Genomic DNA, 18,923 nt, shown 5'->3' on the forward strand with positions numbered 1-18,923 from the left:
GTTACCGTTCAGTAGTGAGCTGAATTCAAACGAGGAAAGTTCTCTGCTTTGTAAATAAAATATTTTTTGTTATTTGTTTGTTTTTGTAAACAAAAACATAACGATTTATAGAGAGCTGTCAAATAAAAAGAAGAAAAACAAGTGAACAAATTTATTTTTTAATGTGAATTTGTGTTTTGTGATAATTATATTATTTATACGGAAAGAAAAATGAATTTATCATTCGCTGGATGCGGATTTTTGGGTATCTATCATGTGGGTGTTGCTTGCTGTTTTCGACAATATGCTCCACAATTATTATTGGATAAAATATCAGGCGCATCTGCTGGAGCTTTAGCAGCATGTTGCCTGTTATGTGACTTACCGTTAGGTAAGGCTTTAACAATATGTAAGGATTTGTATTGTAAAACAAAAATTATTTTCTGGAAATACTTTCGACTAATAAGTATCTTTTCTATTTTAATATCTTATGTTAAGTTTTCTAATACTAATTTCACTAATTTTCTTCTTTAGTTCTGTAAGATTATTACTTTTACCGGCTTCAAATTTGTTGTTTGTCCCAATTTAAAAAAATTCTTTGCAATATTTTTAAATCCTCAGTAGAGCAGAAGAACAATATATCTCTATTTCTCTTATGTAATTATAACGATATTACTGCATAGTGACGTAATAGTTCACTATTGCTAATATCAAACACACATATAAATATATTTTGCAGTCCTCAGAGATTTGAAAACTTCATATTTGAGACTGACTCTCGATAAAACTAATTAGAGTCTAGGCAAGGATTTTGATTTCGGATTTAAACTCTTTAGAAACTCTAGTTTTTTGATCATGCCTAATGGCATTCCCACGGAGCTTTAATCAGAATCTCTTATCAAATTTCACTTTGCCGGGATTCAACTTTTTGCTACCAAAATGTTCTAATTTAATCGACTGTATTGCAGTCAATGCCTATAGTTTTGCAAAAATTTTAAGGCGTAGGAGAGCTTCGCAACATAGAGTGGCAATGGCTAAAAGTCATTGTCATCCGTCAACTCATTTTTAAACGATAGTATTACTGACGCTTTGTTGTTGCCAAATAGCCCAAAAAAAAGAAGTATTAGGGTGTTCCGAACAGAAAATATTATAAATTTTAATAAAAAGAAAATTATTAATTTAAAAATAAATTTTTATTATTATTTAAATTAAATTTTGATAAAAAAACAAATAATTAAAAATGATAATATTGGAATGTTATACTTAAAACTAGATCAAACCCGTAGGGGACTAAACCGAACAAAGTTTTTTTTCACACCATTGCACATAAATAGAAAATAGTTTAGGTTTTATCTCTGTAGAAAACTCTCTAGCAATACTTACTTTTTCTATGCAAAATTTGAATTTCCATTGACTTATAGGTCTTTGTGAAGAGGATATCGGACATCGTATGCTTAAGATAATTACACCTATAATATTATTTATATTATTTCAAAAATTTATTGTGTGAAAGTTTACAAAATGTCATTAATCTTTTTTGTTTTAATTTATTTATCCTATAAATGGATAAACAACAGTGGCGGTTCTCTTGACCTTACTAGGAAGTTCTCTTAGTCAGATAATGTCTTTGGTAAATACAAATATTTACAAGAAACAATTTGTTGAAACAGTAACTTGTTGTTACCTATATTTAGACAAGGATTATTCAAAACTAGCTGAAAAACAAATTTTGCACAGAATGCAAATAAAGAATAGATTACAGCAGTCTTACTTAGAAAGGTCGCATTGTCAGTTACAAGGCAACTAAGACAATAAAGATTTAGACTCAAGAGTTGGCCTCAGTTAAGTAGCCGAGAATGAATGATTTAAGGGTCTACTCTTAGAGGCTTTTAAGGACTGGACTAGGGACCTATCAATTAGTCTGTATCACGGAGTTTTCTCTTTTATTCTGGTTCCACTGTAGTAAAATGCCAATCGAAAATCGTATAGAACGATTAATTCTTTTTATTTATTTTGTTGATTTGGGCCCAATATTATACCTCCCTTCATATAGGTAGTCAATCTGAAGAAAGACTTAAACAAAAAGTAGGTGTAGAAGCTGTTTACAAATCTTACTTCCGTATAAGGCTCTTGAACTTTCCGGTACGCCGCTGATGTGTAAAAGCAATGATTTTTTTTTGCCATAGACCTTTATAATGTTATTGTACAAAACAGGTATCGTAGAAGGTCAATAACTTTCATCTTATAAAAATAATTGTATAATGATATATCTATTAAATACCTTTTTGTAAAAAGTATTAAAGACATTTCTCACGTGTCACTTAAAATTTTTAAGTTTTAATTCACGTTTCTTTTATTTTCTTTATTCCAATTTCATCCAATTATTGTACTATTTAAAAAAATTAAGAATTTTAGGGGGAGGAACCAATAGGGGAAGGACACATTCAGGCTCCCAAAAAGTAGTGGGAGTAAACTGATTGAGTAGATGAACCTAAGACCTCCTAAAATCGATTCTATAGATAAAATAACGTAGGAACGACCTTTTCCTTGCGTAAAACTTTCAAAGTCATGCCAATGTTTACGCTATTAAGAATTTTAGATATACTTTGGATATAAATATTAAGTGATATAAATATCGAGCATATTTCCAGGATTAGGTTATTTTTTAACGATACTCATCGGGATCGTTAGGTTTAGCTAACCGTCTTAACTAAGAAGATGGTGTTTATTGTCATAATTGATGTCATGATAGCATTGTCTATCTATTAAGACAAAAATTGAGTATTATATCTGACTTTCTCAAGTTAAAGAAAACTGTAGCGAATTGTTTACACTGAGTTTAGATTTTGTTTTGCTTTGTTCTATCTACCTAGAATAATTAGGAACTCTCTGGGTGGCACTACCTGGTGCAGTTTCTCTATTCAGTATACTGATAATAAGATAATAATCTAGCTAAACCTTCTTACTTCTATTTAAATTGAACTATGTTTTTAGTGTATGCTCTATAGCTAGAATATAGAACAAATCTATCTGAAGACTTCTTCATGTTAGAGTTAGTCCAGCTAGACCAAAGCTCGTACTTATTAGATCAAATCTTGCTATAGTTCAGTTGTGCCTTTATCGTCTTTATAACGATACAGACAGTCATCGCGTTAACTTGTTAGAGTATGGGTAGTGGCTAATATAATAAAAGTATGAATATAAAACAGAAAAATTTTAATATTAAAACGAAATACTTAAAGTAGACTTTATCTTACATGTGTTAATAATATGGATTACTGACAATCTTTAATGATTGAAGTAATAATATATAATTAAACTATGCACCATAAATTTAAAAAAAAATACATATGTGTTCGTTCTATCAATTTTTTAGATAATCTATGTATGTACGTCATAGTTTATTTTCTCTTATTATTAAAGTTATATTTACAAAAATTAAAACACAAATTAAAAGTAGTATAATATATGATGCCGTACCCACATTAGCCACGTTATAATCCGGCTACCCACCATCTACGAAAAACAACCCTAACCTGAGTTACTCATTCAACTTGCGGTTGATTCAATCTACGCTATTGCGAATTTAGAATCTGTGAAACCGAAACACAAATCGGTCGAAATTACGATCTGCCTACCACATATATATTTGAGTTTCTGTTTTTATAATTTTTTTTGATTAATTATTCCCAAATCAACAAGAGTATATAAATAAGAATTCAATTAACATTTTTATTAAAGGCTATGCAAGATAAAAAGGTATGTTTATATTTTTGAAGTTGACAAAGGCTATATATCTCGTATTTTTTCAATACCGTTATATTGAGAGTGATAAAATAATAATTAAGTCAATATATTAAATTATTTATTCAATAAATTAATTTTAACAGTTATAAGACATCTTTAGGCGCCCTTTTTGAAATTATGCCTTTCTATTTATGTTTTTTATAGTATAAAAAGAAATTTTCCGACTGTAAACTTAGCTTTGCCTGCCTTTATGTTTTCTTGTGACTTAGAATCTAGCATTGATATTTACTTATAAGCAAGATCAGATAACTCAGGAGAAAATGAAGAGAGTCAACCATGGTTGCTCAGTTGTTTAAAGCGAAACCAATTCCGTTGGTAGTATGGCTAGGTTAGCGGGTTTGATTTCCTCCGTCGCAACAAAAAAAAAAATTTAATTATTGGTTGTGATGGGCTGGTGTAGTGCATGATATATATATATATATATATATATATATATATATATATATATATATATATATATATATATATATATATTCATGAAGGAGGTGCACTCAGCCTCTGAAAATAATTGAGCAGTTAAAAAAAGAAATTATCAGCGGAAAAGCTGATAAAACACATGGATATCACAATGGACCCTATAGCCTAAGCGTGTCTCTCGTGGACAGCCAATATAACCTAACCTATGGTGATGAGATTACGAAAAGCGCTGTACTGGATATCCGACAACTACAATTCAGTAGTCTCTTAGTCCTACTGCTATCAATCTGGTATAATTCTCCTTGTTACTTCTTTATGTTTCTCCCTTTTCCCGTTGAAAACTTCACGCATGTCTATCTACTCCTAAGCTTCCGTTATTAATATTCTGACATTTCCTACGATTCTACACAGACCATATCTGTCTTGTCATATCACAAGTATTATATCGTTTATAAGGCTCAGATAAGAATTGGACAGGATGCGCACATACGTCGTGCATCCTAACAAAGGTTTGTTTACAAATCTATTGTTTACAAGAACCAGAAATTTTTCGTAAACACAAAATAGATTAATCATCAGTATGATTAGGAAATTAGCATATGTCATCAACAAACATTAATGATGCATAGATTGAAGGTTATTAATTTGGTTTTATTATGTATGTTAGGTCGCATCGTATTAAGCATACTGCAAATTAGAAAAACAACTCGTATATAGATTTGTTTTTCTCAACTCTAATATTAAGGTGAAGTACTCTTACAAAGTATGTGAGTAAATATTTTATATTTTTCATAAACAAATCAAATAGATAATTATGTTATGCATATGTGAGTGTAATGACTCATATTGTTTGTTTATAATTAAATGTATGTTTTTAATAAAATATTTTATTTTTCAAAATTATTTTTATTGATAATTAAAAGCACGTTTGTATGTATGTTTGTAAGTTTTCTTCAAAAGGAAAATTTTGTAAATAACTTTAATGTTGTAAAAATACAATTCAGCAATATAATTCAAATAAGTTAATAGTTTGAACTAATTATTATAAACTATTATTATACTCTTTCTTCAGTAACGTAACTGCGTAACAATATTGGTTAATGGTTACAATCCGGCCTCTTTCTCTTTTAGTAAGGGAGGACACATTCAAATGTAAATCGGATCCTCTTCCAAATATAAGTATTAGTAAAGAAATAATGATTGAGTAATATATGCATAGACCAAGTCTTTCGGTCTTATGAGGCAGAAAGTATTTTCCTTCTCACATCTAAAGCTTATATGAGAACTTCATTTCTAAGAAGAAAGTTAAATAAGTGCCTTGATAAACTACAAAGCGAGGTCATTATTTATTAACAGTGTATAATAATGTATTCAGCATATATTTTAAATTATCAAAGTCATAGGAGAATTCGCTTCCAAGGGCCTCTATTAGCAAAGTTGTTGCGGCTATTACAGGACACTGGCCGGGCGGCAAGCATGCTGAACGCCTAGGCCTGACAGTGTATCACGACTATTACAGGAGCTGTCACAATGTGGAGGAGGAGACGACGATGTCTCATCTTCTCTGTCACTGTCCAGCTTTTGTCATGAGGAAATGGACTTATTTGAGCCAGCCTCTCTCTTTTCGACAACCTCTCTGACAGAAAATCCGTTGACGCCAAAGCACTCCTGATATTCTTAGACAGCTCAAAATGGTTCATGGAGTAGTGGCCGAAGATAGGTCAACTCTTTTTCGGTATCACAAGGGATCAAATGGTCTAAGTATGTCCCAACGCAGGACAGCAACTCTAACCTAACCTAACTAGGGGATTCAAGGGTTTCGATTTTGTAATATATAAGTATTTGTCGTATCTGATGATGATTATAAGGAAGGAATTCTATAGGATTTTACTTTTAATGAAATTAAACAATTGTTCAAAAGCTTGGGGAAATAAACTGAGATACGTACCTGGACTTAATGTGTTATTTATTATAATAAAAAATTATGAGTTTAATTCAAAAGCTTAATTGATATTGTAATAATTAAAAACGGTTTTGCAATTTATAATCATTGATATCGATTAAAATTAAATAAATCTTTTATTTCCTAATAAAAATACTTTTTAATTCATTTTCATAATTATGATAATGTTTGCAATCACGCTCGCAAATAATGTTCAAGAAATTTTAAAAGCTACAATTACGATTATAAATAAAAAAATGTAGGTACTTATCTGGTCTTAACGATGACAAATATTAAGAAAATTTTGCTTTTATTGGTCTCATAAACGACATTAAAATTGTGATCTTATATAAGATCACGTTTCTTTGAAGTTTTCCATTAATTTTATTTCATTATCTTTTTTAAATCGTTAAAAAAATCATTAAAATTGGTTGGAAGTTATTTGCAATTCAAATATATTACAGTTAATTTATTGTAAAACCTAAATTACATAAAAATTGCTATTTTAATACACTTTAGAAATATTTTTATATGCAACTTTGTATGTTATTATCAATTCGACCCTGAATCTTATGTAAATAAATAAATTTTTCATTTAATTTTTCTTTTAAAAGTAATTTTAAAATAAATATAAATGTTTACACAAATTACGAATGTTTATTTTTTCTTTCATCAATAAAATTTCCGGCCTTTGAGACTTACTCTCAAAAATAATCGTTCTTTTTCTCGGATAGTATTTTTTTGCTGTTTGCAGTTGGCATAACAACTTGAACCAAATCCATGATTTTAATTTCATAAATGCTACAAAATTGAATTTTACTCGAGAAACGGTGATTCTAAAGTCTAGGTGGAAATGTGATGAGTCAAAAATAATTATCTATTGCTGCGGGAAATATGATGTCGGTGGTTAATTAGCGGAATATTTTAAGATTAACTATATTTTATGATTGAAATATGCTTAATCAGCATTTGTTTTAATATTGAGTGATACAGGGAACCGCACTTATATTCAAGATTGTTCGGTAAAACTATCTCATTAGCTTCTACAATGTTTGTGTCTAACTTATAACGAAGTTAGCAGATATCTTCGCGGTTTATACAATCCGCTTTAACGATTATTGCTGATTATGCCAACCGAAACAAAATTAGTTCAGTTCTGAGTGGAGATTGTTGGGAATTGGAAGAAACTTGGAAACCAAGACTTAAGCAAGGGTTGACTGGCAAACTAAAACTTGACAAATCAATGTTGCACCAACGCCGATTCCATCGGAATGCTTGATGTCTCCTACTGGTCCGGGAGCGGACTGAAAAATCACTTGACCCATCAGTAACCAGCTCAAACTTTGTAATAAAGCGGCAATCAAACACGTAAAAAGAATGGGCCATGGCAACCCTGCTAAACCGGGGAAGGAGGGAAGAAATTTGTTACGAAGTTATAGCTTTCAATATACCTTTTCAAGAAATAATAGGTAATACCTTTTTTCAAACGTCGCCATACTTGATCCACAAAGGTAACCTGGCAACCTATTATTTCTTGAAAAACTAAATTGAAAGTTATAACTTCACGTGAAAACACCCGGTTACTCTATGGGTAAAGTTGGTATCCCAATGTGGCATTACAAATTTCTTCCCTCCTCCCTCCATCTGGTAGGGTTTTACAGCCCACTCTTGGACCATACTTGGATTATGCGATGGAAATATTTAACTCAAAATTTTCCTATCAACTGAGTATCATTAAATATTGTAATTTCCTTGGGAAATAAAAAATTTTACTTGTTTTTGGCTATCGTTTTTTCTTTTTAATTTATTTTTTATCACAAAAATTTCTGTTATATATTTTTTTGTATATTATTGATGATGATTGTGACACTTAAATCAAGTATTTATTTTTGTAATAATTTTCTCACATACCACATATATTGAATGTTAGTTACATGGGGGTTATCTAAAATAAATTTATATTAAATATTGTTCTTATCAACAATAATAAATATTTTAGTTTAGTTATTGCGTGTTGTTGATTGATTACTGAAGGTCATCAATATAAAATAATATACATATACTTACTTACATATTGAGTTGAGAGTCACTATTTTCACTACATCATCATCTTTTATTATTATTATACTTATAATAATAACAACTTAATTATTTTATTACTGTTTATTACTTCATCATTAATATATGTATAAAAAAAATAATATAAAATATTATAAAAATATGACACAAACATTCTTTGAGATAAATAAAATTTGTAATAAAATATTCTAAACAAAGAATTATTATAATTGACTTCTACAAGCGTTTTTCGCCATTTTATACCATGCATAATCCACATAAATATCAATTTGAATGTCTCGGTAATGCATTTTATTTCGTTAACTACGATATACACCAATAGATGTCAGGAAGAATCCTCTTTTGCAGTGTATGTTTCAGTTTTTCATGAAAACACGGATAAAACGATGTTTTTTAAAAATGAAACCTAGGTAGATCGACTTTTCGTCCAAAAACACTCCTACATACTCATTTTCATGAAAATTGTTGGGACCATTTCCAAGATCGTTGATATATATATAAATATATACAAGAATTGCTCGTTTAAATATATAAGATATATCGAGGCATACATCAAGTTTGTACCTAGCGTAGCGCTTAAAAATATTTATAGTACGAACAAAATCTTGGTATAGGTGTTCATAAAATCACCTAACTAGTCCATTTCCGGTTGTCCATCTGTCTGCCTGTCTCTCCGTCTGTCAACACGATAATTCAAAAACTTAACATGAGATCTGAGACATTCTTTATTTGCTTCCATGGTGTATATATTATTATTCTGCTCGACGGAGGCAGAAACGCTCGGAGGGGAGAAAAAGTCTTATACTCACGGGGACAGCAGTAGTGGGTTTTAATACTTATAGTATGGTTGTTCATCCACTTTTATAACCTTGTATTAAGGTAATTACATCCTCCGGATAAAATCTCGTAATTGGGGGTTTAGCCAAGTTTCTTATTTTAGAATGTGTAGAAACGCCTTCTTTCACTTACAGAATTAAAAGATTTAAAGGAATATAAATTTATTAAAACTTGTGTACATAATTGTACGACTAATCTCGTAGAAGAACGAAAAAATATTTTTGTTTTCGGCACGTGCATCGTGTGTATAATTAAATTAAAATTTATGCAAAATAATAATAAAAATTTTGTTTGTAATTTTTTTTAAACACGTGAAATAAAAAGTCGTAATTATATTCAAATAAGCTTTTTAAAAAAGGATTACATTCATTAATTCAACATACAAGGATATTAAACTATTATTAACATAGAAACAATTTATTTTTGTAATTGTATTCACAATAAGTGGAATAATTGATGATAATCGTATTATTAAAAATAAACAATTGATTTTTTTTAATCCCCATGAAGTTAAAGTACTCAAATGCTTTTTATTTAAACAATAAATTTAAAATCATTTTTTGTCTTATCTGAATCAAATTCGGATAAAATAATTTTGAATTACGTACAAAAAATAATATAAAAAAATTAATTTTTGTGTCTAAGGGTTAATTTTTTGGACAGGGGTGGGTTACAGATTTATTAAAAACAAAATGAATATTATTTGCACCTTTAGAAAGATACAAGAATAGACAGATACGAAAAAATTTTGAGGCAGAGAAGTCAAATTTTTGGGATCGTAATTTTGCACCCATCTTTGGATAAATCCTGGCAAACAAGGTGTGGATTATCGGTGCTGGTTCTGGCCTTGGCAGAATAGGGGATAATCCTGATGTCGAATTGGTTATATTACCCCAAAAATGTAAAACTAGACTTGATACCATGACAAAATTTAAAAGTGAACTTAAAGTTGGTTAAAAAACGAAGAAGTTATAAGCAATCAAAGATGCATTCCAAGGTTTCCCATCTCCTTTTAGCAAAACAAAGTTTTATATATAATCTCTATAGTGATACCCACGTATGACGTCACTAGTGGGTATCTTGCTCTTTGTTTAGTTAGGAATTTTTAACGTTCATATCTTGCATACTAGTAAAGATTTTTTAAAACCAATTTCACTTTTCTATTCGTGAAGTGAGAATTCTTCATCTGAAGAATTATGTAACTGCATCTGTTTATAAAAGCACTTTAAACCTAGACACGCTACACCTTTCGGTGTAGATTTGTTCTAAAGAATGGCAGTATCCGGTAACCTTATTGTTTTGAAATTTTCTCATACAATTTGCACTTTTTTAATACCTGCGTGCTCTGACTGGCACGTGCTGTAAATGAAATTAAAATACGATAACTTGATCATTTTAATGCAATTCGAATGATTGGAAAGTAAAAAGAAACACATGGTGGAAGCCCTACATAATTTAAATATGAAATTTAAAATTAGCAAGGTTGTAGTATTTTTTCAATGATATTGTTTTTGTAGGTCATGAATAATAATGAATTGACCGTCAAATCATTTTGTACGTATCACATGAGTGTAGTAAAAAAAATCACACAAACGTAAAATTTTAACGCGATTATAAAATACGTCAGCAAAAAAAATTTTAATTAAAAACAATTTTTCTAGATAAGATACTATCATGAGAGTGCTATCAGTTTGTAGATAAAAGTTGTTTTGCGAAATATTACGAAAATAATTGGGTTAATCTTTCAAGGTTGCTCAATTTTTTTATTTTTACTTCTGGGTATAAAAATGTTTACTTGTTTTTTTATGTGGTCTTAATTTAAAATTAGAAATTAAAAATTATCTGAAAGGTTTTTTGAACACAATATTATTTTGTTTAGATGATTTCCCTGCGCATTTGTTTCGAATATTTCTTTGATATACCCACTCCGTTGGTAAAGTCGAAGGTCTATTATTCGATCTTCCTTGGAAGAAAATTTAGTTCCTACCATATTTTGATGAAGAATTTGCTTGTAATCAACAAAATACTTAATGAATATCAAATAATTTCCTCAAGAGCTAACCATACTTTTCTTTCGAGGCGGAACGCCAGGAAGGTCGCAAACTTTCCTTTGGAACCTGGCTACTGTGGAAATCTTATTTTGCATTGTTGCTTAGGCTGTGGATTGAGGGACATAAATCTAAGGTTTTCTTTCTAGCTCCAAGCTCTACATTCTTTTTTGCATGCTTTCTATGTTGTTACAACTAAAGTCCATCGACGTCAAAGCTCTGCTGCTGTTCTTAAACAGCTCCAAATGGTTCATGGAGTAATGGTCGAGGATGGGCCGACCCTTTTTCGGTATCACAACGGACCCTATGGTCTAAGTGTGTCCCATCCCAGGACAGCCACTCTAACCTAACATAACCTATGTTGTTACAAACATTGCTTTCTTTATGACTTTATGAATCTTTATCTTCAACTTATTGATTTCTTTTCTTCTTCACTTCAGAAAATTTTCATATAAATAATTATATCTTGATTTTTCAGGTGACATGACCAGTGATGTACTAAGGATAGCTTGTGAAGCGCGCACATCTGTACTGGGACCTTTTCGTCCATCATTCAACATTCAAAATGCTTTATTAGAAGGAATTGATGCTGTAAGTAAACAAATTCCTTAAAAAAAATTTGATTAAACTTCAACTTGACTAACCACAATTATTTTTGGTAGATTCTTCCCGACGATGCGCATATTCGAGTTTCTGGTAAATTACATATATCGTTAACACGTGTCTACGATGGTAAAAATGTCATTGTCTCACAATTTGATTCACGAGAAGATCTTATGCAAGCATTATTGGCATCTGCATTTGTACCTGTATTTTCTGGCTTAATTCCACCAAAATTTAAAGGAGTCCGATACATGGATGGTGGTTTCAGTGATAACTTACCAACATTGGATGAAAATACAATTACAGTGAGTCCATTTTGTGGCGAAAGTGATATTTGTCCAAGAGATGATAGTTCACAATTATTTCATGTAAGTAATTTTCATGCAATTTCATACCGCGTTTTCGTTTTTATGAATAAATTTTAAAGAAAATTATTTTTGTTTGCAGATAAATGTAGCCAATACTAGTATTGAACTCTCAAAACAAAATATCTACCGTTTTGCAAGAATATTATTTCCACCACGTCCCGAAGTTTTATCAAATATGTGCAAGCAAGGTTTTGATGATGCTTTACGATTTTTACATCGTAATAATTTAATAAGTTGTACAAGATGTTTATCCATTCAATCGACATTCGTCGTCTCCGAAACATTAGATGAAAGCTATGAATATGATCCACAATGCAAAGAATGTAAATTACACCGACAACAAGCTTTATTAGGAAATATGCCAGACACAGTTTTAAGTATATTTCAAGATGCGATTGAATCGGCAAATAAAGGATTGGTTAATTGGGTATTCAGACATCGTGGAATGAAGATTTTATCCGTATTGACATTACCCTATACATTACCTGTAGATATCGCTTATGCCACATATTCCAAGTAAGTGCAATTTGTATTTTTATAATTTTCTAATATCTATCTTTGTGGAAATATACATTTTTCAAATTCAAAGTTTTATGTAAAAGCGTTTTCAAGAGAGAATTTTTCCTGTCAAGTTAGATGATTACTCCCTAAAATAATATTTCGATTGCAACGTTTTGTTGAAAATGAGGTTTTCAAAAATAAGTTACTTAAACTTATAAACCTTGCAGAAAGATTCTAAGATCTCATTCCAAATTTTGAGAATAAGTCAGTTTAAATTAGCCAAAGAGTCGACTATGTTATTGATGCTACTTTTGCTCATCACTAGCTCAGGAATGGCCGGAATTTTAGATCTCTACCTTAAGGTTTTACCGACTCTTATTTTGGTGAATAAAGATAGCTTTTAATTGCGTGCGCAAACAGGTGTCGTCAGACTACTGATACCTTTCGAAGTAACAACCTTAAGGAAAGGATATTCAAGAAGGTTCTTCCAAAAGTAGTATATGCCAGGGATGCACACTCCAAAGAGCTTCGTTTCTGGCGTCTCTTACCCTTGTGAATAAAGATTACCCTTGACTGCATACATGAACAAATGTCTTAAGACTACTGATACCTTTCGAAGTATCTTAGGGAGACGATATTCGTAGAAATAAACTTACGGTAAAGATTCTCGAAAAGTATGATATGCCAAGGATGTAAATCCCAGAGACACGTATTTTAAGTAATATAAAAAGAATATATTAAAGGCCTTACTAAGGACGAAAATTAATTATCAAATTGAAATTTAAAAATAACTCGTTGAAACTTTGAATTTGTAAATTTTTCATGGGGAAAAATGAATCAACTAATAAAAATAACTAATATTTCCTTCCACGCTTTAACTAATTTTTACTAATAGAAAACAAAAACCAAAATAATGAATAAATTTTGCAGACTGACATCTAATCGCAAGGCATATGTATCACAATTAACTGAAACTAGTTTTACCAATATTATTGGCAATGCATTTGAAACTCGTTCATTTCAGTTTCGTACTGTGGGTAGTGTTTCAATTCAATGCGAGAAAAAAAGACATATCAATCAATATTTAGCCCATGAAAAACAAAGGTATCGGATTATTACTTAATTTTTTTTTTTTTTTTTTTTTTTTTGAAAATTATACGTTAGTATTGTATTATGTCCTTTTTCATGCCTTTGTTTAAGCTATGAGAGATTTTCTTTTGCTAATTCAAGATTTGAAGTGTTTAACTTATCACAGTTGTCACATTAAATTAGCCGCGATTATAGTGAGTTAGATTATAACGCGGGCGTGAACAAGTGTAAACTTCTATCTTTGCAAAAAAAATCAACTCTATAATGAAAAAAATTTGTTGATATATGTAATTGGGGGTGTACTATGATCTGTATTTGGACCCAGTTTGAAGGTAGAAAAATGTAGACAGTTTTAGTTCCTGATCAGAAAACTCTACCAAAAAGTATTAGTTTTCGATTATCAAACTGAATTTCCCACGCTTTATGTTCTTTATTGATCATAGTATATTTAGAAATTTCTGTAAGCTAGATTTTCGAATCAAGGTTTATTGTGCTCAGAAAAGTAGCAGTTCATACATTTTGTAAACGTTTATTTTGTTCATAAATTTGTTGGGTTTTGGACTTAAATTATTTGCTTAGTAACTGGGTCATGCTTTTTTATTTATAAAAACGAGTATTCGCAATTATAAATTGCCCGTTGTTAAAATTCAGTAATGAATCAATTTATTGCGAATGCTTGTTAGGTAGTGCACACTTTTTGGGTGAAAATGCACATTTGTATGGAACATAATTAGTTTTAAGTAAATTTGGTGTAATTTTAAATAGATTATCATAGAGGTCAATGACTCACGCATTCGAATTCAATTGGGTTTGTTGTTAAATAAGAATTCCGTATCCAGATAATGTAGATATCAGCGCAATCGTTGTTAATTTTCTGACGATGACTACTTTGTAATTGAAATATATCTCTGTGTCACAAAAAAACGCACATTTTAGTATATAGGCTCATGTAAATCCGTGCGATTTTTGTGACACAGAGGTACAATTAAAGCCTGGTGGTAGAGGTGCATTCACATCATGCCACATGTTACGCCAATTGGGAGAGGATATCTTGGTTATATATAATTAATTTTAACTCATTAATTTTCTTTTTTTTAGATTAGTGACAGCCGCCCCCAAAATGAAAACAAATGTATGGGATATTAGTAGTTACATTTTAGAACAACTTGCCGCCATAATGAATCGTAATTCTTATCGACATGAAAAACATAATTCTAAAATTAATTGCAAATTAGCGATTACCCAATACAATGGAAGTAAGTATACTAGTTTTTTTATTTTTAGATATTTGACGATTAATCGAATTAATCATATAATTTTTTTTTTAATATTAATTTTTTGTACTTTGTGATTGTAGATACTGGTGAAAATATTCCAGATTTACAGAATAAAGTGAATTTGGACTTTACAGTGAATCTAGATAATAATGATTTTTGTCAAAGTCCAATCAATAAAGTATTATCACGTAGTCCAAGTGTGGTCATGAATAAAGTGGAAATTGGTGAAGATGATACGTTTGATACGATCTTACAAGTTACAGCACAACATGAAGCTATTATGGCGTACTATTATACTGACGAAAATAATAAAGTAAGTTTCTTTCGAATTTTTCGATAGGCTTAGAAGATATGTCACGTCCACATGACGCAACGATTAACGTCCTATGTATATTTATATTTATGATTTTTTGTTTAGGTTAATTGGACTGAAATCTATGATATGACAAATGCGGAATGCGAAGCATTGCATTCAGAGCATGAAAAAGAATTAAATACACAATTAGAATACGATGATGACTGGAATGATAACGCAACGTGGATGTCACAAAATGCTATCGATGACAAAGGTACGTAAATAGATAAATGATAATTCAAAGGGAAGGTGGGGGCGATACTGCTTCGAAGATGGTATACTTAGATATATTCCACAACCAAGCATTTTGTCTTCCTAATTATAATTTGAAATTTTTTTTGTTCCAGAATACTATTATGAAGATGATAATAGTTTAGCGGGTGTGTCTGATATTTCGTTAGAAGAAATAATTGAACGTGAATCAGCAAATATATTCTCTGATCCAGAAAGTGAATGGAATGCATCGTCATCAGTGAAAGTAACAATTCCAGAAGATATTAATTTACCAGATTTACGACCAGAATCCGATCAACCATCAGTTTTATCAACGACCACAAGTACTTCACATTATAAATCATGTTTTACTGATATTTAAAAACATTTTTCATGTATGTAGATAAAAATTTTGAAAAGACTTAACTAGAAAAAAAAATGCATTTCTTAAATAAATAGCCCATCATCCGATCATCTGATCGATACGATGTTAGAAAATTATTTAAACTAATTTATCGTACAACTATTTGATTCGTAAGGGCGTCAGTAGAGCTCTACGGAAATGCGGGAAAAAAATACGAATTCATAGAAGTCTGAATTTTCGTGCCTTAGGTGTTTACATGACGATAAATATCTTGATTTCCTATAAAATTATGGAAATCTAAAATGTCTGATGATTTCTTGTTATTAACAAGTTTTTCGATCACGGGAATTAATTTGGAAAATAGATTGACATAAGTAGATAATCATTCCGAAAAAGTCATCTAATGTGGGGAAAATTAAATAATTTTGATAAATTAGTCATAATTTTCATCACACTCAGAGAGAAAGAATTTTTCTTTGTAATTTTAAAGAACTATATTTATCAGAACTGTATATTATTTATTAAGTTCCTAATTTATAAGGATTATAATTTTTTTTATGATGAAAAGCCAAATGTCCTTTTTTGATATTTACAAATTTTGTAGTTACCTAAAAAAAAATATTTATAGATTTCTCGCACAAATATTAAGGCCTCCGTTATCAATACTGGCAGAAAATAGAAATTATTGAGAAAATACAACAAATTTAAAAACTCTGGAAGACCTTTTTCACATTTTTTTTTCTTTTTTTTAAATGAAAGTAAATGTCTTGATAAATGGGCTAATTTTTTTCCCCGATTTTTTTGGAGCCATATAACCGAAAAAACAGACAATGAAAATAATTACAATTTAAATTGGCGAAAACGATCCGGAAACACACGATGTTACACGAAGGTTGGTTTGACGTCATTTAAAGTTGATAATAATGATATATTAATACAACTGTTGACACTGTTTTATTGTCATTGCTTGTCGGATTGACATCACAGATCACGTGTGCGGTGGAGCCAAAAAATTCGTTTGAAATTATTTCAAATATTGTGACTTTTTTGCAATTTTTTCCATAGTGTTTTTTTGTTAAAAATGCGTAATTTTCGAGTTACAGGCTCTACTCGACATACATTTTCATAAAAAATTATCAAAAAGCATTTCTGTTTTCCATGAAAAAGGTCTATTAGTATATTTAACCCTTCAGACTGGTCTAGTTTACAATATATTTTTAGGGTTATGTTTTCGTATGAAAATCGTTAATTCATATCAAAGAATAATATATTAAATTTACTTTTTTATTAAATGTTCTGGATAGATTAATGCCACTTTAAAATATATTTTAATAATAATTAGCATTAATTATTATATTATTATTAATTATTAATTTAATAATTTAACAATTGTCAGCATATCTACGGAGATAGCCGAAGTATAACGAAGCCATTCGAATTGCGTTTGTTTTTTAATCGACTTTACTGAAGTGATGAGAAAAACTCTCACAGTTGTTAAATTTTTTTTTATGCTTTACACTTTTTAAAATTTTTATTCACTATCTTGTAAAGCATGAAATTTTCTGAATGTCAAAAATTTGAGAAATGTTTATTTTGAATTTGAAATTTTGAAAAAAGTTTTAAAATATGAGAATATCAATCTACACAACCGTTCTGAAGGGTTTTAAAATAATTCATTAAAATCAGATAAAATCAAATTCGATTCTCTTTGGAAAAATTTATCAGTTAGTTAGAGCTCCAGCACAGTAAAAGCTAAGACAATGGCATCATATTTAATCAGTTTTTTTCGTGGAAAAAGGTTTTTTGCTGGTTTCAGTTTCGTAGGACCTTCAAAAAGTAGAAAAAAAACACAAAAATATGAATATGCTCTCCTCCCCCTTTTTAAAGTATAAAATATTATATTTTTTTAGTTGAAGAAAAAAGTGTGAGAAAAAGATTTCACCTTTATTTTGGAATATTTTTTTTTTTGCATGTACTGATTTTCTATATTATCTTTACTCGTAATATGATTAATTTTTGTTATTATTTTTTTTTTTTTTGTATTGAACTGATAATTATATTTTTTATATCTAAATGGAAAATTTTCAAAATAAAGGTAAATTTTAAGCTGTGATTTTAATATTTACTACTCAGGGAAAAATATAATGTTTTTTTCCTTGTTAAAAAAAATATGTATAATAAGATTTAGGTAAATGAATTTTCTTTTTTGAATGTAAAATTCAATTTTGTTATTTTTATTATTTATTATATAAATTTTTTTCTTGTTGTATTAGGTTGTATTAATATAAATTTTTCTAGTATTAAAAATAAATAATTTCAAATTAAATCGGTCTTTTTTAATTGTATAATATTAGTTTCCGGTTCAAAAAATAATATCCTAATCCACAAAAATTCATCCATAAAAAACATGATTTAGAATTTTAATGTAGTTGGCTACTAATTATTTTGATGTAAATAATTTTGATTAATTATTAAATGGTTAGTGATCAGGTGGTCTAAATTGAAACTACTGAAAAAGCGGTCCACTTCCTGTTTAATAGTACAAATGTGTATCTCCAGTTGGCGAGATTTATATGATTTGAATTTGAATAATTTTATTGGATTTAAAAAATGGTAAGTATAAGTACATCTGGTAGTTGAAATTGTAACTACTGAGTTCAGGTCTTTTCTGATTTTAATTAGTACGAATTATTATCACCAGTTGGCCAATTGCAACTCCCAGTTATCAATATTAAAAGCTCTTCTTACCCTTTTAAAACGAGTTTTTTTTGTATTTTATTAATTTTTAAGCCTCTAATTTCGAGATATCTTAAGGTATTAAAGGCTAAAAAGTAATTTATTTCGATATTTATGAAATACAAACATTATTTAAGCAAAATTTTGAATAAAGTAGTATTAAAAAAAATCAACTAGTTCGAAGCCAAGAGTATAAGAGATCTTGTAATCTTTGGTTCGAAGTAAACTTTAGACCAAAACCAACGGAGGATTCGAACCAAACATCATCTTTGAGACGTTTTAGTATATAGGTATAGATGACAGTACTA

General features: G+C 29.6%; 1 protein-coding gene across 4 annotated transcripts; it reads left to right on the top strand.

Annotated features, from left to right (window-relative positions):
* Nucleotides 1-24: 24 nt before the first annotated feature.
* LOC123297566 (1-acylglycerol-3-phosphate O-acyltransferase Pnpla3) lies at nucleotides 25-16,083 on the top strand. Of its 4 annotated transcripts, none has more exons than XM_044879282.1 (9): nucleotides 25-388; nucleotides 11,588-11,700; nucleotides 11,772-12,080; nucleotides 12,160-12,596; nucleotides 13,512-13,685; nucleotides 14,769-14,926; nucleotides 15,028-15,260; nucleotides 15,366-15,516; nucleotides 15,650-16,083. In XM_044879282.1, the coding sequence occupies exons 1-9, from the start codon at nucleotides 211-213 to the stop codon at nucleotides 15,895-15,897; spliced, it is 2,001 nt and encodes a 666-aa protein (XP_044735217.1). In that variant the 5' UTR covers nucleotides 25-210; the 3' UTR covers nucleotides 15,898-16,083. The 4 variants fall into 4 exon arrangements, with proteins under 4 accessions (XP_044735217.1, XP_044735218.1, XP_044735219.1 ...); XM_044879283.1 differs by having other exon boundaries at nucleotides 25-370; XM_044879284.1 differs by lacking the exon at nucleotides 13,512-13,685.
* The last annotated feature ends 2,840 nt before the right edge of the window (nucleotides 16,084-18,923 follow it).

Source organism: Chrysoperla carnea, chromosome 4, assembly GCF_905475395.1.
Source record: "Chrysoperla carnea chromosome 4, inChrCarn1.1, whole genome shotgun sequence".
Classification (NCBI taxonomy): domain Eukaryota; kingdom Metazoa; phylum Arthropoda; class Insecta; order Neuroptera; family Chrysopidae; genus Chrysoperla; species Chrysoperla carnea.